This window comes from Neopsephotus bourkii, unplaced genomic scaffold, assembly GCF_033783945.1.
Source record: "Neopsephotus bourkii isolate Nb327-2 ecotype Australia unplaced genomic scaffold, CSIRO-AGI_Nbou_v1 NB_168, whole genome shotgun sequence".
Classification (NCBI taxonomy): Eukaryota; Metazoa; Chordata; class Aves; order Psittaciformes; family Psittacidae; genus Neopsephotus; species Neopsephotus bourkii.
In genome coordinates this window covers 5,554,214-5,574,042 of record NW_026900684.1, presented here as the reverse complement: position 1 = coordinate 5,574,042, position 19,829 = coordinate 5,554,214, and the positions used below count along the sequence as shown (strand labels likewise).

Genomic DNA, 19,829 nt, shown 5'->3' with positions numbered 1-19,829 from the left:
TTTGTGGTGTTTCTTTGGCAGTATCACGACATTGCTGAAGCTACACCCCTCCATGGTCCTGTGAGGTGTCGTGGGCTCAGCTGCTCCTCCAGGGATGTCAAGCGCAGGAGGCAGTGTGCCTCCCCATCACCCACCAAGACACCAGGAGATACCTGTTCACAGCTAGATGTGCAGTCACAGCCGCTGCCAGCTGGATGAGAGAAAACACAGTACTCTCTTTCACAGCTGCAGCTGAAGTGGGAGCTCATGAAATGGAGCCGTTAGCAGCAGCAGCTTGAGGGAAAGGGCTCTGCAAGCATCGCAGTGCTGCCCTTCTAGTGCATCAGGCTCTGGAAGCCTTATAGCAAACCCCACAAAGCCCCGAGGCTCCTTTGGAGCCAGGGCACTGGCAGCACTCTGACATGCCTGCTTTGGCAAGCCCAGTGGGACCAAGGACTCAACTTTGTGACTTTTCAGGCTCAGCCCAAGGCTGGTCTAGCGTTGCTCCTCAAGGATGAAGCAGGCATGTCTGGGACTGTCGGTAACGGACTTTCCCCTGCATGTGCTGTGCAAGTTTAGAAGCTGTACAGCACCTGTTCCCTAAAACTTGGGAAGTACACTGGGATGTATGCAGGGTGAGCACGCAGCCCTGAGGATTAAAGCCATTGTTGCGTGCAGAAGAGCAGCTGGGGAACATTCTGCTCAAAGGATAGGGACCTGTCACTCATGTGGAGAGACTGAGATAATGTCAGCAGACCAGCTTCGATACAGCTGGAGGTTCATGAAATCCCTCCTCATCCTGCTTTAACCAAAATGCAGATGGCTTTGTTCCTATGCTCCTTGCTGGAAAAAAACCCAACAAAACATGGATCTTTCAGACACATTCCTCCTCCCCTCCCCTCCCCCTGATTCCCCTTTTTCAAACAGCTTATAGCTATCCACTATCCAACAGAGAGTAAAACACCCCGTGAGCATGATAAGGAAGAGCTAAACATCCTCTCTGCAGTGGTTTGGGCAGAAAGTATAATAGAAGGCTCAATTATTGCTTTAAAAACATGACAGGAAACTTTCATGTTCACATCCCCTTCACAGACAATGAAAATGTACTGAGGAGAAGGAAAACCTGACAGCATCAATGAGAGGACATTCTCGAAAATCAGAAACAATGGGAAGGAATGGGCAGAGAGACAGCAATAATTACCACGGCAGCAGTGTTTGCTGCACTGTTATTAAGGTTTGTCACAGTTTCAATGATATTTTTTAAAGTGCCTTTCTTTTTTTCCCACAGAATATGTAAAAATGTTCTGGGTTGAGTTTGATACAAAAGGGTTGAGTTGCAATTTTTGAAAGTTGTTTTGGCAAAAATGGTTCAGATTCCTGCTTCAGGTGCCTGAATCTGAACTCCAGCTTTTATATGTATATTTTCTTTTTAACCAGAAATGGGTTTTAAACAGAAATGCACTCAAAAGCAATTGGAGTTTTTTGGAGAGGCACATTTGTACTCAGCTGTAGGAATTATTACCCTAAAGTCAGGTTAGATAGTGAGAAATGTGGTGGTGTGGGTCATCTTGAGCAAAGCCTGGTGAGCAGTAGCTCTGAGGGTCATGAGAGAAGATGCTCAACTGAGTTACAGTGATCTGCAAGGCAGTGACTACACTGGGACAGTGTAAAAACTCCTTGGCTCTGTCACCACCTTACTGACTTAATGTATGGCCTTGGGCAAATCACTCAGTACTGCTTCCCACTTTACCCACTTGGAAGCTATGTAAGCTGCCTCACCTCTGAGCTGTCGGAGATGCTGTTAATAGCTGTAATGTGGAGACGATCAGTGGTGATACAAGGACAAAATACTAAAGACAATAATTATAGTAACAACATACGTTGTTATGAAAAATCTCTTCTTGTGTGCTTAGCAAGCTACCAGATTGCAGTGTGTGCGCCGAGCATCTCTAAGGAGCAACTCCCCAGTCTGACCCTTTTGAGACTGGAGGACACGGGGGAAATTAGGTATTTTTAGGACAGGGTCTGGTGGGTGGGAAGCCAGGCAGAAGCAAAAGTTGCCACAAAGTACAGCTGAATAGAGGGACAGCAAGGTCTTGAAATGGAAACAACCTTATTCTGTCTGAGGTGAAGGCAGGGGGAAGAGAAGTAAAGCAATAAAACTGGAATGGGAAACAAAACTCCTCCTGTTTTATGACAATGCAGAAAAAAGAACCACCTTGACTATTTAACTTTGCCTACCATCAGCAGAGCTGCTGTGCCTTTAGGCTGTTGCGAGCACACTGCAATATTTGGCATCAGTTTTGTAGTCAGCCCAAGTGAAGGATGTAACACTTGGAATTGTTACGTTTTTCTGATTGTTTTCATATATATTGCAACTTTCCACATTCATGTATAAGTATTTTGTTTCTCTATTTTACCTCTACTATGAACCATCCCTTCTCAGCCACGAGAGTCAGAGGAGACACGAATTTTCCTTTTTTATAGAAAAACCGGTCTGGAATATCCTGTACATTATAAACGTTCATGTGTTCCACACCTTTCAACTTCTGATATATCTGCAAAGAAAACAAATGTTAGGACACCTCATGGCTGTAAAGAACATATACACACCTATGGGTACCCAGAAACACCTAAATCTGTAAAATGGCTGAGCTCCTTTAATGGCACATTCAAACTGGGACTTTTCTGATCCAAAGATGTGACTGTATGTGTGGTTTAGCAGGTTCTCAAAACTTGGATCATAAACACATAGGAATGCATGAATTCAGGTATTATATGCATTTGTAATACATGCACTCAATGAATATATGCGAGTGTACCAACCTACAGAGGTAGACCGGTAGAAATCAGACCATCACAGGAGACAGTAAGCTAAGTGGTGAAACATGCCCAAAAGCACTATGTGGACTGGGTACAGACGCAGAAAAGGGATGTTGGCTTTGGCCTCTATTCTATGCCACCTATTCTCTCTCTGTGCTCTTAAGCAAGCAGCTAATGTCATCTCACCTGTGTTTCTTAACACATAACCAGTCAATCCCTATCATAGTTATATAGTGCTTAGTTACCTGCTTCGTAAGGATGCTGTGAGGTTAATCAGCCAATGCCTGAGGCTTTGAAGTTGTACAATGCCCTACAAGTGGTTTATTAATGTTAATCATACTGTCATGAATACAGTCACGCAAATGTGGACAAATTATTCAGACAAATACTTTCAATGCCTAAAGAAGATGTTCATATGCCGTAAAGAAGGCCATTATTGGAGTCCCCAGAACACACATTGCTTTTTTTCAAAAACATATAGAATCTTCAGGAATAAATAGCTCAATTCTGCAAATAATGAAAGGTTCTTCACTAGCTTTTTAGCTATGTCCACTTGTGTGTATGTATATGTGTGCAAGAGATTTGTGTTTATACGTAGTTGCCACAGGGATGGCACCAGGGTGTGATGGTGCCACTCAGCCAGACCCTCCCACCATGACCTGGACTGGAGAGTGGTCCTGGTGTTTCACCAGTACCTCAGGTGCTTCAAAATGGGGTGACTCTTAAAGGTGGTAACCTCTATGTTATGATACTATTTAATTCCTAAACATGTGTGTTTAAAGTAAATTAAGAATAGAGGAGCCTGGCTATTGGGAAACAGAAAATCAACTTTATTTTGCTGTAGAAAAGCAACACTCCAGTAAGAAGTCCTAAAAAGAAATGAAGGAAGAAAACAAAACCATGGTGTAAGGCATTGTACTTTATTCTCCTAGGAATATTATGCTGTTTAATGAGAGAGAAGCATGTACTTGAGAGCTTTGTCAGAAGAGACCGCATGTCTGCATGAAGTTGCAACTTGTGCTTGACCTTGCTTGAAGGTCTGGCATACAAAAACAGAGATCTCTGAGTTCAGGATGAGGAGAGCACATGTAAACGCTGCAGTCCCTTACAGGAGCACTGACTGTGAACTGCTTACATACACCTCTAAGTGAGCTTTCAGTTCTGGCACTAATTTGTAATGTTCAGAATATCACAGCTACACAATTCCTGCAGAGCCTGTTTGGGACCAAACATAGCAAGGATTCTCTTCAAACAAATTCTGCATAAGCTACAATAGACTGGACCTGGCTAAAACATAACACAGAAAACAGAGTTATTCACCTGGAGCTTGCGTGGCCTGTTCTGTACATCCACTCAGCCATATTGAGGACAGCAACAGTGACGTCTCAAGCCCTGCTTTCTGGTTGAAGTACTAGTCTGTTAGTTACAGATGCTGCATTTTCATTCTTTTCAAGTGGTTTCTCAATTTTTTTCTGTATTGTTTTAATTTGTCCCTCAAAATCCTGCAGTTCTGGCCTTGGGCTTTTGTGGTTGATTCAATCCAACACACTTATTCATCAACAGTCTTCAAAGGACAATATTGTAAAGAATTATGTTTTGCAATTCCAGACTAATGGAGTGATTCCTCAAACTCTATGGAACTTTACTGGAATATGAATGCCAGACCTGCCGCTGACTGTTTGGAAATCCCAGCTGGAGTGTCCATAAATCATCGAATCATAGAATCAACTAATATATGTTTAAGAAATCCTGAAAACGGATTTTGAACTAAAATCTTTTAGCTATTTATCAGCAGTACATAGTGGTGGGCTTTGAAAACAGTTATCTGTGCCAAATAATGGTGAAAGTTCATGCTTTGTAATTTGCCTCCTGTGACTTCCCTCCAGAAACCAGTGTCACAAGAGTGTCACAGGACCTAAATCTGACTCCCAATAAGAGCCCCAGGTTAACTTTTACACATATCTCTGGGAGCAGGACTTAGATGTTGTGAGCAAACAAAAGAGACAAATGTCATAAAAATCAAGGAAACATAAAACTGAGTAAACACAATTAAGTTGCACTCACCTCCGCATGCTTCTCTGGAGCTGGCCAGAGGCTCACAACAGGTCCTCTGTCCTTCATTTGTATGGTATCACTCATATTGATATAGTTTTTCAGCTCAATCACTTTGTCCACCCAGGAGATGTCTGTCATCCCGTGATCAGAGAAGAGGAGGACATTGACGTCATTCTGAAGGCCCTTGCTCTGTGAAGTGAGTGCATGACAGCCGTTAAGGACAGGTTAGAGCTTCACACTGTGCCCACTGGATAATCTTAATCCCCATTTGACCCCACTGATTTAAGGGAAGTTGGCCAGAAGGAGCATGGCCACAAATGCCCTGCAATGTGCTTTGCTACCACCCACACTGGTGGACGTTGACTCTCACTTGCTGCCCTGGAAGAGTCTGAGAGGTTAGTTCCAAAGAGAGATTTTCCAAAGTAAATCCATGCCGCTGCTAAATAACCAAGTCCTACATCCCAGCCCCACAAACTAGTTGTCCCATTGGTCCTAGACAGGATTTTACCCAATTGTTCTTCATATGTAGGCCAAAACAGCTGGGGAAGAGCAACTTCATTATGGTGCTACCTGTGGCTGGAGTGTTCCTCTCTTCTCCTCCCAAGCACAAACACTTAGCATCAGAGCTTTTATAATTTAGTGAAATTTAAAATACATATTCCTCTCCTCACTGGAACTCCTAAAGAACTCCAATCATTGTCAGAAGAATTCACAGAACTGACATTTGACCAAAAGATTTGTGTCCTCCTTTTCTCACTGCAGTATCATTTAGATAATGTTTTTTAAAACAAGGTTTAAAGTACAGAGTTCTGAACAGCACATAAAAACTGCTATAAAAGTTAATTGTGTGATTCCACAAACCTTAGGAAGCAAACAGTTTTGTTTTGTTTGCCTACTATAAAGCCCAGCCAACAACACAAGTTATAAACAGAGCAACATCTATATTGGTTTACAGCTTCCTGGGACTATCGGTATAATAATCCATTAGGAGGATTATAACAGCATCGATGAAAATAAAATTAGGGGAATGGTGCCTTGACATCCATGTCTCTTTGGTAGCCTCTTTTTCTCAGGAATTGAAAGTTCACAGCCAACAAACCCAACTAACAGGCAGGAACTAAGCTCTTGGCCATGCCAGAAAGGGCAGGTTTAAAAGCCTTTTCCAGACTCAGCTGGGAGCTGGTTTTTCGGATGCCACTCACCTTGATAAGCGTGATCATGTTGCTCAAGGCTTTGTCCACCTCCTTCAAAGCATTCTTACGCTGCTGGGATGAAGGACCATAGTGGTGGCCTTCCACGTCAATACGCTCATAGTACACTGCGGCCATCTCTGCACTGCCATTGCTGGAGGTGGGAGGGAGGTGAAGGAGTGAGAGGCTGATGAACATGGATTGCTCCTGGCTGCCAACCTTGTCCTTTCCACACACAGAGCTACAAAACCTCGTTTTCTGCTTCCAGCCTGTGCTTTCCTACCTGCTGTTGCATAGCTGGGCTCATTATTCCTCATAGCAGGAGACCTCATAGCAGCCTTCCAGTATCTGAAGGGGGCCTACAGGGATGCTGCAGAAGGATTCTTCATAAGGGAGTGTAGTGATAGGACAAGGGGTAATGGGTTCAAACTTCAACAGGGCAGATTCAGGTAAGCTATAAGGAAGTTCTTTACTGTGAGTGTGGTTAGGCACTGGCACAGGCTGCCCATAGAAGCTGTGGCTGCTCCGTCCCTGGAAGTGTTCAAGGCTAGGTTGGACGGGGCTTTGAGCAACCTGGTCTAATGGGAGGTGTCCCTGCCCATGGCAGGGGGTTAGAGCTGGATGAGCTTTAAGGTCCCTTCCAACCCAAAGCATTGTATGATTCTGTTCATGCCCAGAGTCCCCTGAGTTTGCCTGAGATCCCATCAGAGCTTCCAGGTACAGACTGTCATGTACAGATAAAGGCTGGCCTGGCAGCCCTCTACTGCCTCTTTGAATAAGGAAGGCAGCTTTTCCTTTAAGGACAAAGAAGGACCCAGAAGAAATACTGATTTCTGTGCTGAATTCCGTTATTAAAAGGATTGTGGGAATTACCAGTAAAATGTGCTTTAATTAAAGTTTGGCGCTTCTGTCTTTCTCCTGCGTGAGGTCTTCCAAATCACCAAGGTCAACTCAGGACGAGCTTTTCCATGACCTTGCCAAGTGGTATGAACTGGGGAGAAATGTTCAGTGGTGTTTTTATTATTAAGGGAAACTTAATTATTATTAAGGGAAGCACCGGTAATCTCAGAGCTGCACAAATTTAGCTGATCACACATTTCTGCACTGAATGCCTTCAGCCTAATTAGTGTGGATAGTGCATACATCAGGGCTTAATTACATTTTCATGTCCACTTCATGGTTCACTGTAAAGCTCCCTGAGAGCAGTTGTGTGGATAAAATCACAAATCTACACTCATGAAGCTCAAACACAGTCTTCTTCTACTGTTATTAAGATATGACAGGGTGTGCCATCCACAATACATGCCTTCATCCAGATCAAGACCCCTACAAAAAGACTTTGTGTGATGTCCTGACAGGTCCAGATTCTCAGATTAATGTGATGTAATGAGTGAGACAGACGAGAAGACATCAGAGGTGAGGGACTTTAAGCATGAACTAGGGTCTGCCATTTACATTTGTAAGTTTGCTGAAGGCCTCAGAGGAGCAGCCCTGTAGGAAGCTGAAGGTCTCGCTGTGGTGGGAATTTCTCCACTGCTGGCTCTGTAGAACAGTGTTCTGTCTCACTCTTCATGATTCTAAAATCATTCAAACGAAGCAGTCCTTCACAGCCCCCAGCTTCATGTAAGCATTACTTTCCATCTGTATTAGGCATAAATTGACTGCTAAGATTTAACTCTGTAATTCCTACACTGCATACACACTCAGTGAACCTATTGAAATAGTTTTCTTCTGCTGCGCTGCCTGTATTAATTAGCTTCTTAGGCTGCTTTGTGCATTCTCACCTGTGACTAAACGACCATTTCAGTCAAGACAGAAGCTAAGAAAGAGATTTACTGCATAAAACAAACGGTCTTATTTAGGCTGCAGTGAGACTTCACAGTGAGGGCTCAGTATATTCAGTTGAATGTTCAACTTTGCACATGACTTCAGTGGGAGAAGCTGTAGTTATGGGGCATGCTTAGGAGTTTGCAGGATTGTGTACAGCACATCCAGAGCTTGTAAGGTTGGGTTTGCCTTTGTTTTACCTGTTTTCCTAGGAAAACCTGGTATCTTTGATCAGGGCTTGCAAAGAAGAAGTAATCTGTCTTTCTAACTGTTAGTCCTGTCTTCTCCGGTCATCAGTACTTCTTACAGAAATGGCTAAGGAAAGCTTGCTGAAGAAAGCTGGACAGCATCAATGGCAATACTGGGTGTTATATTTGATCAATACGCTTTGCAAGTACCACACAAACTTCATAACATCTGTCTAGAAAGACAGGTAGACTACAACAGCCCTTAAATTACAGTTATGAAGAGATAAGGGAGGCTTTAGTTTTAATTGCTAGTATGGGTGCTTGACTTAGTTTTGTGTACTTTTTGTCTGCACAATGGTCTCAAAGCATCTGTTTGAAGAGACTGGAGAATATTCCTGAAGGATGGCTCCCTTTGGTTGCAAGAGGAGCTCAGCGGCCTGATGAGTTGGATACTCCTGCTCTTGCAGAGGGCATTGATAAAACTCCCTTTGACCTTGGTGAAGTTAAGATGGGCCAGGACTTTCCTGTAACCAAATTCAGGTTAACCCCTAGGCCATCAAGGTGCAAACAGTCTCTCTACCCTGAAGTCCCTGTAAGGTTTGCATGGTGGGAGCATAAATGCAGTTCATTAACTACTAATACCTGCTATGAGCAAGGCACTGCTCCAGGCGACAGACTGCCCTTGCCACTGGCTGTTTTCCCACACAGAGCTAGTGCCAGCCTCAGCCTAATGGGCTTTTTCAATTAGCTGGGGTGTGGAAAGGAAACACACTGCATTTGCCAGCCTTTGAACAGCTTTAAGCGTCAGAAGCTCTTGCAAAAGATGTAAATGACAGTAAAATGCAGCTCAAGGTTCTTCTACCTAGAGATGCTAACTCCTGATAAATGAATGTGACTACAGTAAGGGCATTTCAGAGGCTTTTCTTATGGGCTGGCACAGCAGCATTGACAACAGTCTGCTAAATTTTAAAGGACTAAACAAAGAGGATTGAATGAGAGAAAGGAAAAGGAAAACCTACCTGATCTTTAATTGGTTCATTCTCTCCCCTCCTTTCTTATTGTATATCCCTGAAGTGTTTACACCTTCAAATGATTATTCAAGAAATTCAAGAGGGATGGTGTGTAAATGGATACCAGAGACCTGACCTCCCGCAGGTCCAGGACAATCTGTAGGACTTGGGCTGTTCAGCAGGCTGTAGCTGGTGTTTAAGGCAGACATTGTGGTGGCAGAGATTTGCTCTTCTCTTGAATCACCAGTTTTGACCTCTTCTGAGCTGCCCCACTGGCACTGTTCTGTCCCTGCACTTTCCTTCTTTTGCATCGAAGGAAGCAGCAAGCAGCCTTGTGACTCGGGGTGAATGAGCTATTGAAACTCTTTCAATGGGCTCCAGCAACCCAACAGAGCAGCTTGGAGGGCTGGAGCTTTCAACAGTTTGTGCCTCACTTTTAATCGTGTTCGCTATTACAGAGCTGCAAAATGTCTTGAGCAGCCTTATGCTTCATAGAAACCAGGCAGGAAACTTCAAGCATATCTTCACCCATCCCCAAATAATACCTGACCCAAAAGCTTTCTATGGTAATTCAGGGTTTCCACCAGCAGACAGAGCTGGTGTCTGTATTCAGTCTTCCATTTCCTTTTTTATTCAGTGAATTGAAAGTGTAGCAGAAGCTCCAGAAAGCCTCTGATGGCACAGATGACCTCCTCATGTCACATGCAGATGCATTCCTTAAAATCTAAGCTAAATCATTTCAGGATTAAATGTTTCATGTTCTGACACAGCTTCTTTAAGCCCCAGCCTGTGAATGACACTGTGACTTGTGAGCATGTGTGCAGCAGGACCCAGTGTACAACTGGGAGCAACATCTCCAGCAGCAGTCTCATAATTTTGGAGCCTTTATTTTATGGGCAATCAGCACTCAGTATCTGAACACAGAACTTTTCAGATTCAAATTGCTATGGCTGTACACAAGCAGCAAAGTAGAAATGTACCCTGAGATTGGATAAATTATGAAACCAACCAAATATGAATCGTTTTAAAGAGGATGCTTAGTTATAGCTAAGGTAAGGCACTGGCTCCACACAATTTCCCCTGATTTTGCAACCTATGTGTAATTGTCACTTGTTAATGTTTAGATGAGATACGGTGGAACTGGAAAGCTGGGTGTGGAACATGATTTTCCTAGGAGTTGTCTGTACCTTCATTCCCATCAACTGGGCTAGATGAACACTATAGGTCCCTTCCAACTGAACTGTTCTATTCCATTTCATTTCATTTCATACCATCTTATCCTAGCCTAGCCTAGCCTTGTCTATGTTCATATTTGCACAACAGGAATGCCCACTAGAAAGTCATTGTGACTGAGATGTTCTAAAATGTGGAAGGAGCTTAAGTGTTGAACCCAAACAAGTGACCAGAGGTGAATTTTGGAACTTCCAAATTCCCAGAATCCCTCTCTAAATCCAAGGATTTCAAAGTCTGCTCTTGCGGGTCAGTGAACAGATACTCACAGACTGATCTTGAAGTGGTTAGAAACAGCAAATTAAAAACAGTAAGTTGGGACGTCTCCTCTGTGTTGTAACCTACTCATGGAAACGATCACATCTTACCTTCTGATCTTAACGTAAGGGCCTATTTCTGTTATGGCGATGTGTCTATGACAGTGCTACAAAACAGTCTCAGCTCCCATCTTCCTACTGGTATCTAATCCTGAGCACCTCCCTAGAGCAAGGCTGATAGCGAACCCAAACACTTATCCTTGCGAGAGGAAACCCCACCCTGCAGAACCCTAATGACGTACCGCAAAGACTCAAGAGCATCGCTGATGGCATCTGCAAAGTTTTTGTCTGTGGGGACGCTGAAGTACTCGCGGCAATAGCTTGGTCTGACTCCCAGGATTTCGACCTCGCAACCTGCAATGAAAAATGTGGTAAGCTCTGCTGTTCCACTTTGATCACAGACCCCACACCGTGGGGCCCGGGTTCAGGTCTGTAAGTTCCCTGTGACATTATTTACCTTACACCTTCCCTGCAGGAAACCTTGTGGTTGGAAAGGGAAAATGGGGCGAGAGGCTGGTTTGACGAGTGCTTGCAGCAAACCTTACATTGGACCTTTGTATTTTCCTCTCTAAAAGGAAGGTCTCTGTGTGACCTTCCCACACAAAAACTCTTGGCTCCCTCGGGGCAGACAGTTTCCACCTAAACCGCTAGCTTGTTTTCCTTTCAACTACTGTGGTCACGTAGCCTCATTTCCAGGCTTCCAAAGTAATAGATTTAGATATTGTTCCCTGGAAGTTCAACAAATACTTTCCAGTTAGACACACTGTATCTTACGTTGTAATATCCTCTATAAACTGTATTTTATTATGTGATACTGGCACTCCACTATTAAATCTGTTTCCCAGGAGGTCTTATTAAAACAGTATAAACCAATTAAGTCTCTTGGTAACTTGCAGCCATCCTTACAAAATGCAGTCTGTTTTGTGGCCCAGAAATTTATGGCAACAAATCCTACAGGAGAACATGGCCCTGAACACAGAGAAACATGTTTTTGTGGGACTTTTTTGCCCTTTTGCTCTCCCGTTACTATGCTGCTGAATAGCATTAATATTTAAAAGAAATGTGCTTTCAGAAACACCAGATTCATGCAAATTATCTTTTGAGACCTCCCATCACAGTTAAGGCATTTGCTGGTGTATTCCTGGGGCACAAGCTAAAAAAACCAGAAAGAGATCTTTTGCAAAATTGACTCTGCATACATCCATGCAGTCAGATCAAAAAGGCAACTCTAAGCCATAGCCTGAATCTGACTGCATTTGGGTCCCTTTGCTTCTCCTTTGGGATGAAAGGAATATAGACATTGACATAAGGTCATAAGTTGACTTGTTGCTTGAGAGGGGAAGAAGGTTGCAGAGGAGGTGTAAGTAAAGAGAAGGCACTAGAGCAAGCAGAGCTACCTTCAGAGCTGACTTACAGTGGTTTGCTTAGTCAGACACTTACTTGCACCTCAGCCTGCATGACTTCACATTACAGAGGTGCAGCACTGCGACACAGGGAAAAGCACACTGCTTGCAGGCTAAGCTGGCTAAGAGACTTTCTTCTGATTGTGACTTCCCAGAAGCACTATGAAAGGTACCTAAATGTTTAAGCTTAGGAAACCTTAAAAGATCTTCACTTATTTGCAGAAAGCCAGGTAAGTCAGACCCTTTCCAAGAGATAAAGAACCCTAGCACACATGACGGATTCAGTCTCTTCCCCCAGTGGTCCATGGCAACAGTACCCAGGGCTCCACATTGTTTGTATGTTTCGAGGGACCACATCTGTTATGATTTGTAAGAATGAATTATTTGGAATGATAACCAGAAAATGTAGTAAAGTTTCTTGTAAAAACATATTTACATCTTTCTGAACCTCTATCTAATATTTGTTTTTATAAAAATTGTGGGAGTGTGTGATGGTGCTCACTTTCTGTTCTTCCCTTGTTGACCCAAATGTACCTTGATCCTTCCCTTTCTGTATGGAGGTACGTTGGTGTTTATGTCTCAACCACAAAAGCCTGCAGACTGGTAGACAAGAACTGACTCTCCACACCATCCCATGGTAAATCTTCTATACATCCATACACAGCACCTTCAGGAGGTTATGTTGTCCAACAGAAAAGGTCTCAGCTTCTACCTAACGAAATCATCATTAAAATGTATTCCATGAACCATCTGAAGTCATCCCCAGGAGAAGAAGTCTTTGCCCCCAACCCTGAGTGTGTGTAGGTTCAATCTTCTGCATGATGTCCTGGGTGCTACCTGCAGGAACACATGGGCTTTCAGCTACCTCAGATGTGAGAGGTGATGCAGTAGTCCTCTATGGGATTTGCTATTATATCAGGACTGAACTGGAACTTCTGAGCCAATTTCTCTTCCAACACTTGAGTCTGGGAAAAGCTTAGCTCCAAAGGCAGGCAAGAACTTAAGGACACTTTTCAAAATGCATTGGAAACACTTAGTATTTTAGTTTGAGTGGATGCTTGCTCATAGCCAGTGACTAATATAATGATTTTGAGCCTTTTTTTCTCTTAAGATACTTACACCATATTATAATTTTCTCAGATAACGTTCCTCAGAATTACTCATAAGATAATTTTAACTGGAAGCATTAACTTCTTGGGGATCTGAGATATTTTAGTTGCTGAGATATCTTTGCTATTTCTGGATTGTAAAATGATGAGCATGGCATAGAAGTCCGCAGAGACAGCAACAATTAGAAATCATTTTGGCTCCTAAATATTGGTCTTTGAGTGTGTAGTTCATTGGTAGTAACATTGAAAATTCAGGCTTCTTAGATAGCAAGAACTCCGTGATGAATAGAACTTGGAATTGGATTTTTGATGTTAAGGCTTGTTACAGTTCCGTAATACTGGCCATGAAGATCATTTAGTATTTAAATTCCTTTTTGGTAGAGGCCAGGACACGTGGTAAATTTTCTCATTTAAATATTATGAGAGAGGAAATTTAAAAATACTTGGAGCCAGCCAAAGGGATTTTTAGGTTTTTCTTGATCAAACTACAAATAGATGAGCTATATTTAATAAGATGCTGCATTAGATAGCTTTCTGCACAGTTTTGTATGACGCTAGACCTTTCTATTTTAAAACCTGAACTACTGGAGCAAGAATAAGGACTTCTTTCACAGTGATATATAGGCTCCTCTTTATCTATCTGACATGGAGACCTGAGCCTCTGCCAACTTTAAATTGCATTTCTAAACATTGATTTAACAGTCCCACACTTCATGTCACAACAGAGGGTTTTGAAAACTTTCCAGGCTAGCTCGATGGTCTGGTAAATGTTGTGTTTAAATGACAAAAGTTGCATTTAGAGACTTTTTCCCCACCCCCTTTTTCTTCATTTCAGTGTTTAGAAAAGATGTCACTGCACCTCAGCTGAAGCAGTTGCATAGGCTGCTGGAGAATGAGGGAACTGGAGGGTCTTGGGTGTCCTCACCCACCAGGGTAAGCATGAAGAGCACTATAAAGCTTTGACTTTGGTGGTACTGCCAGGAAGCTCTTGCACTCCCCTGGGGCTTCTCCATCCACTGTAGTGTCAGTGCTTCAGACAGGCAACTTGGGCATTTCACCACATGTACGGTGTTAGTTGTGTTTTACTTAGCCATCAAGCAGACAGAGGATACATGACATTTTCCCCCAGGAATGCTTTGAAGAGCAGAAAGTACATAATAAACACCATGAAGAAAAGAGAAAAATATACCTACAAGTGCTTATACTTTGGCAGAAGCAGTGGCTGGGACCCCTAGCATGGTAATATTTTGGCTCCTCTGTTTCTAGTGGCAGGAGAGCCCAGATGAATTCTGCCCATGAGTTGCCTTTGTTCTGTTTATGTTGGGCTCACAGAAAAAGCTGTGATGGATGGGTGTTTGCATCAGACAGCTCTCCTGCGCTGTGTCCCTTTTTGCTAGGGTCTGGATTTTCTTTAAGCACTGACCATGTGTGAACAAGGAACATAGGGAAGAATATGAAGTAGCAGATTTTGGCTTCAGACTTTACAAAGCCTGGAACTTGGTTCTTTGAAGGAAGCAGCAGTAGCGTAAGTTAACTTCAGGAATCAGCTCTCTGGCATTCACAGTGCATTTCTGCTACATTTGATTGGTCTCATTTGCCTTTACCACTGATAAAAGAGAAAACAGCATCTTCCAGACTAAAGTGTGATGAATTTGGCTGTACATTGCTGTTCCTATTAAGAGTTTCCCAGACTTTTCCTGGTTGGATCTTCGTCATTACTAAGCAGCAGTGTATTCTCAGACTGGAAAAGTTAATCACTAATAGCAGATCATAAGCAGTGCAAATGTTTATAGGACCCCTACCCACCTTGGTTATTAAGCTCTTACTTTTTTCCTTGATTTTGTTTGGCATTGCTGCCCATTCAAATGCTTAGTTCAGAATTAAAGCTTTAAAATAATAGACATAGATGTTTTAGAAAGGATAACATTCTTACCATGGAACTAGAAAATAACTCAAAACAGTCATATAGGGAAAAAGTAATAGATACTATCACATTTGGGGTGACTTCTGTTTACTCCAGTTAAACCTGGAGTCCTCCTGCAGTCCAATTGCCCTGTTCTTAATTCAGCTGTTCTGCATTTCAGCCTGGTTCCTGCTCTGTGCCTAACTGTGTTATGGCCAATGTGCCCTTTGAGACCATGAACACCTTTAAAATGAGCATATGCTTAAGTGTTTGCTGAACTGAGACACTGAGCACTTTGCCAAAGGTCGTCTATCGCAGATAAATAATTGACAGATGTACACATCACAGTTCACAGCTAAAATACCTGATCCATGCACAAAAATCCGCCTCTGTGTCACGAGAAATTCAATGCATATACTGGCAATATTAGCACTGGGAAAAGGAAGGTTTTATTGTCCCTTGCAATTTTCTACTGGAAATAGCAGACAGATAAGTGTAAAGGTTATATATATGTCTGCAAGGATACACACATGTAGACCTCACATGTCTTCTCCCTGGTAGACACTGCAACATGAAGGAGCTAGGTAAAGTCCAAAGGAATTTAATGGAAAGCGATACTGTTCTTTTGGATTTCAGTAGCTCTTTGTAGACTGTTACATCTATTCAGTACATAATTATATCTATTCAGTGCAGTTACACTAGTAGTTAAAGATGAATAGTCTATAGAAAGAGGTATTTTTGTGAATCTTTAGAAGAATTTCTACATTCTTGTATAGTTTCTATACCCTGCTATTAGCACTGCTGTTAGGTCACTTGGGTGATCTCCAGTAAGAAGCAGTTGGTTTTTTTTGAGGGCTGCCTTCCTCTACAGCATTGAACAAAATCACTTGTCAGGGCTCCTACGGTCCATTCTGGCTGGGTTACTGCCTGCTGCTCATGCACCACAAAGGGGGCCACAAAGATGGCCCTTTGTGCCCTGCAGCTGGGGGCAGGAAGGCTTTTTTTCCCCCATGGTGAACTAGTAAGTGTACCTGGGTTTTTTTGTCTTCCTCTGCAACACTGAGCACAGCCCCTTGCAAGGGCTCCTTCGGGCTATTGTGGCCAGGGGTCTGCTGCTCCTGCTCCATGCAGGTGGCCCTCGTGCCAGACATCAAGGGGGATGCAGCTCTCTAGACTTCGAGGGTGACTGCAGGGTAGCCTCCAGGGCCTGCTGCTTGTCCTGGGTAGCACTGAGCACCGATCCTTGTCAGGGTTCCCTGAGCCCTTAGGGCTCAGTTCTTGCCCACTACTCTAGCACCTCCAAGGCACCACTCCTGCCCTGGTGCTTTCTGGCTCCATTGTCCAGTGCAAGCTTGGAGTGAGAGCGAGCTCTGCTCTTCCCTTGGCTCCATTTCCCAGAGGGTTTTTGGCTGCACACAGCAGCCTGTGCTTGGAAGGGCTCCAGCCTTGCTGCCCCATCAGCAGCTGCCTCATTCTAGATCTCCGTGCTTGCAACACAAGCACTGGGATAGCGCAAGACCACTTTTCATGCATCACTGGCCAAGAAGCACAGCAGCAGAGCAAGTTTTGGGAGACAGAAGTGTGCTTGTCATTGATACGTGTCATACTTTGGGAAATAACCCACAGTACCACATACCTCTTCTTCTGCAAAAGAGGGATGCAGTGTTGCTTGAGCGAGTCCAGAGGAGGGTCATGACAATGATCGGAGGGCTGAAGCACCTTTCCTACAGAGACAGGCTGAGAGAGCTGAGCTTGTTCAGCCTGGAGAAGAGAAGGCTCTGGGGAGACCTTAGAGCAGCTTCCAGTGCCTAAAGAGGGCCTACAAGAAACCTGGAAAGGGACCTTGTACAAGAGCATGCAGTGACAGGACAAGGGAGAACAGCTTTAAAATAAAAGAGGGGAGATTTAGATTAGATATTAGGAAGAAATTCTTACTGTGAGGGTGGTGAGACGATGGCACAGGTTGCCCAGAGAAACTGTGGCTGCCCAGTCCCTGGCAGTGCTCAAAGCCAGGTTGGACAGGGCTTTGCACAACCTAGTCTATTGGTGTCCCTGCCTGTGGCAGGGGATTGGAACTGGATGATCTTTAAGGTCCCTTCCAAACCAAACCATTACATGATTTTATCACCTCTATCTAGTCTGCATCTTTAGTCTTTTAGACTACCTTTGAGTCCGTAAGACAATAGTGTCACACTGAGATCTTTCTTGCTCTTCAGTACTGTAGAAACACTCTGGATGACTTTTCAGTCTGTTTCATCTTGGTACACTCTTTCTTCCCTGTCATAAGAACTGTGGCCTTTTTTGTGGGATGCCATTAGCTATATTGCATGGAAAGACCATGACCAGGCACACATGCGCTGGGATGCAGAGATGAGTTGGCTGGGAGCCCACGGTGTGAGTCAGCTGTCCCTGCCCTACACACTGGCACTGGCTGTATTCAGTGCAGCTCGTCCAACATGTGGTCCTATAGCCTGCAGTTGCACATAAGAGGATATTTGCATATGGCTTAGCTAGCAGGGTTAAAAGGTCAAAAAGTTGAGAAGCTGGGTACCTTGCAAAGGGTTTGGTCTGGCTGCACAGCTGCCACATTTATTTCCATGTGGTATTTCCCTAAGGGTATAGTCCCATTTGTTAAAAAAGACTTGTTATTATACATCCCTAGTGATTTCAGTGGTCCAATACCCAACAAATGAGGAATGGAAAGGCCAAGTCTCTCTAAATGAACAGACAGACTCATAGCAACTGGGACCTCATCTGAGTAGTGATGAAGGAGGGTATGTTCTACATGGTGAATGGTGGAGGAGGGGATGCTCTGCAAGCCAGCCTCCTGAAGGTAATCATAGAACCATAGAATGATCTAGTTTGGAAAAAACCGTCAAGATCATCAAGTCGAACCATTCCCCCGCACTGCCAAGGCCACCACTAACCCATGTCACCAAGGGCCTCATCTACATGGTTCTTGAACACTTCCAGGTACAGTGACTCCACCACTGCCCTGGGCAGCCTGTTCCAATGCCTGAGCACCCTCTCGGTGACAAAATGTTTCCTAATATCCCATCTAAACCTCCAATGGAGCAGCTTGAGGCCGTTTCCTCTTGTTCTATTGCTTGTTATGTGTGAGAAGAGACCAACTGCCACTTCGCTACAATATCCTTCCAGGTAGTTGTAGAGAGTGATAAGGTCCCCCTGAGCCTTCTCATCTCCATAATGAACAACCACCCGTTCCCTCAGCTGTTCCTTGTAAGACTTATTCTCCAGACCCTTCACCAGCTTTGTTGCCCTTCTCTGGACTCACTCCAGCAACTCAATATCTCTTTCCCCAGTGACACTTCAATTTTTCTCTTTCTAAGCACACGCAAATTGTCATGGCCTAAGAAAAGATAATTTCTATGAGTGATTAGTAAAGCACTTGCAATTCTTGTCTGTCTATCAGAACTATATTAAAGAGCCATCCTACAGTGTGTGGAATGCTTAGATGTAACCATGCACAGTTAAGATGGTAGCAATTTTTTACGTACTAACCTGGCCAGTAGTACATGGAAACATTCTTTTTTTCTTTCATCATTGTGACCCACAAAGGCTCCGATCCATTCCACCAGAGAGGAAGCAGGCTTTCTTTATTCACACCAATGTCAAAAGATACATTTGCTTTTTGGTCCCACATGTAGTTTCCAATCATCTGATGGACCTCGCAGTGGCGACCTTTGGGGGTGGAGAAAAAGACAGCACAATCAGGTGGTTGTTCTCCAGCAGAAGGATGTCACCAGCAACCATCACTGCTACCACTGCATCACCAGCAAATCAGCTGAAAAGCTGGATTTCACAAACAAGAAAACCTAGGCTAAAACATTTATATGCGACTTTTATTTTGCTATTGTTGTATTTGTTGTTGTTGTTTGTTTTAAATGAACACACTTTGTTCTTGCTTGTGGGGACAGCAAACATTTCACTAGACATTTTCAGCCCTTCAGCCTCATGGAGGGCCTTGGTCAACTTTATATTGCAAGAAACTAGTATAGAATAGCAGGGAGACGTCTTCCACCTCTTGTCATTGTCAGAAGGGAAGGTTCTGTATTTTAAGAGCTAAGCTTCAGGTGAATTAACAAAAATAGGAAAAGAAATGCTGAAGATTCAGTTGCATGGGGAGTTCATGATTTCCATATCTTAAAAAGCAACCGCTGATGTGTGTGTGAGACACTGTCATCATTAGCTGGTGAGTCATGATACCGCAAGGATCCAGATAACAGGCTTTGATTATTGTGAGACTCAGCACAGTGATCACACCTGAAATAACCTTGGTATGCTTGATTTAAGAAGGCACCATTTTAAGCAGAGAACTCTGTATACTTTGGGTACATGTGACCTTGAAATGGCTTTTGAACTATCCTTCACTACTATGAGGTATTTCAACATTGTAAAACATTTCCTCCTCCCCAGCAGACAAAAGCAGTCTCGAGTTGTGGCAGTCACTACTTACCATATTGAACCAAACAAGCTTAATATAGGTGAAATGGTGGATTGAATGGGCAGTAATCTGCCCTCTTTTAGCCTGTCAAGTGCTTTCTTCACTGTAAGTCTCAAAAGAGCTAGTTTCAAAAGAAAACTCTACAGTGCATCAAAAATGCAGACTTCTTACTGAAAGGGCAACCCCATCTCTTCAGCATCCTGAAATCCACATATTCCTGAGCATGTATCAACCTGCTAAACTACGGGCAGGCAACTGGTGCCAGCCTGGGAAACCTGCAGGTCAGTGCTGAAGCTGTTAGGTCATGTCTTTGTATGATGTACAGTGTAC

The 19,829-nt window shown here is 43.5% G+C and overlaps 1 protein-coding gene across 2 annotated transcripts in view; it reads right to left on the bottom strand.

Moving 5' to 3' along the window:
• ENPP6 (ectonucleotide pyrophosphatase/phosphodiesterase 6) overlaps window positions 1-19,829 on the bottom strand; it is a 32,872-nt gene that overhangs the window by 2,948 nt on the left and 10,095 nt on the right. The window contains exons 2-6 of one of the 2 annotated variants that reach the window (XM_061371820.1): window positions 18,557-18,736; window positions 10,862-10,973; window positions 6,060-6,201; window positions 4,867-5,046; window positions 2,400-2,537 (exon numbers count right to left, since the gene is read on the bottom strand). In XM_061371820.1, coding sequence (XP_061227804.1) covers window positions 2,400-2,537; window positions 4,867-5,046; window positions 6,060-6,201; window positions 10,862-10,973; window positions 18,557-18,736 — 752 coding nt within the window. The remainder of the gene's footprint in view (window positions 1-2,399; window positions 2,538-4,866; window positions 5,047-6,059; window positions 6,202-10,861; window positions 10,974-18,556; window positions 18,737-19,829) is intronic. The other variant, XM_061371829.1, reaches the window with a different exon arrangement.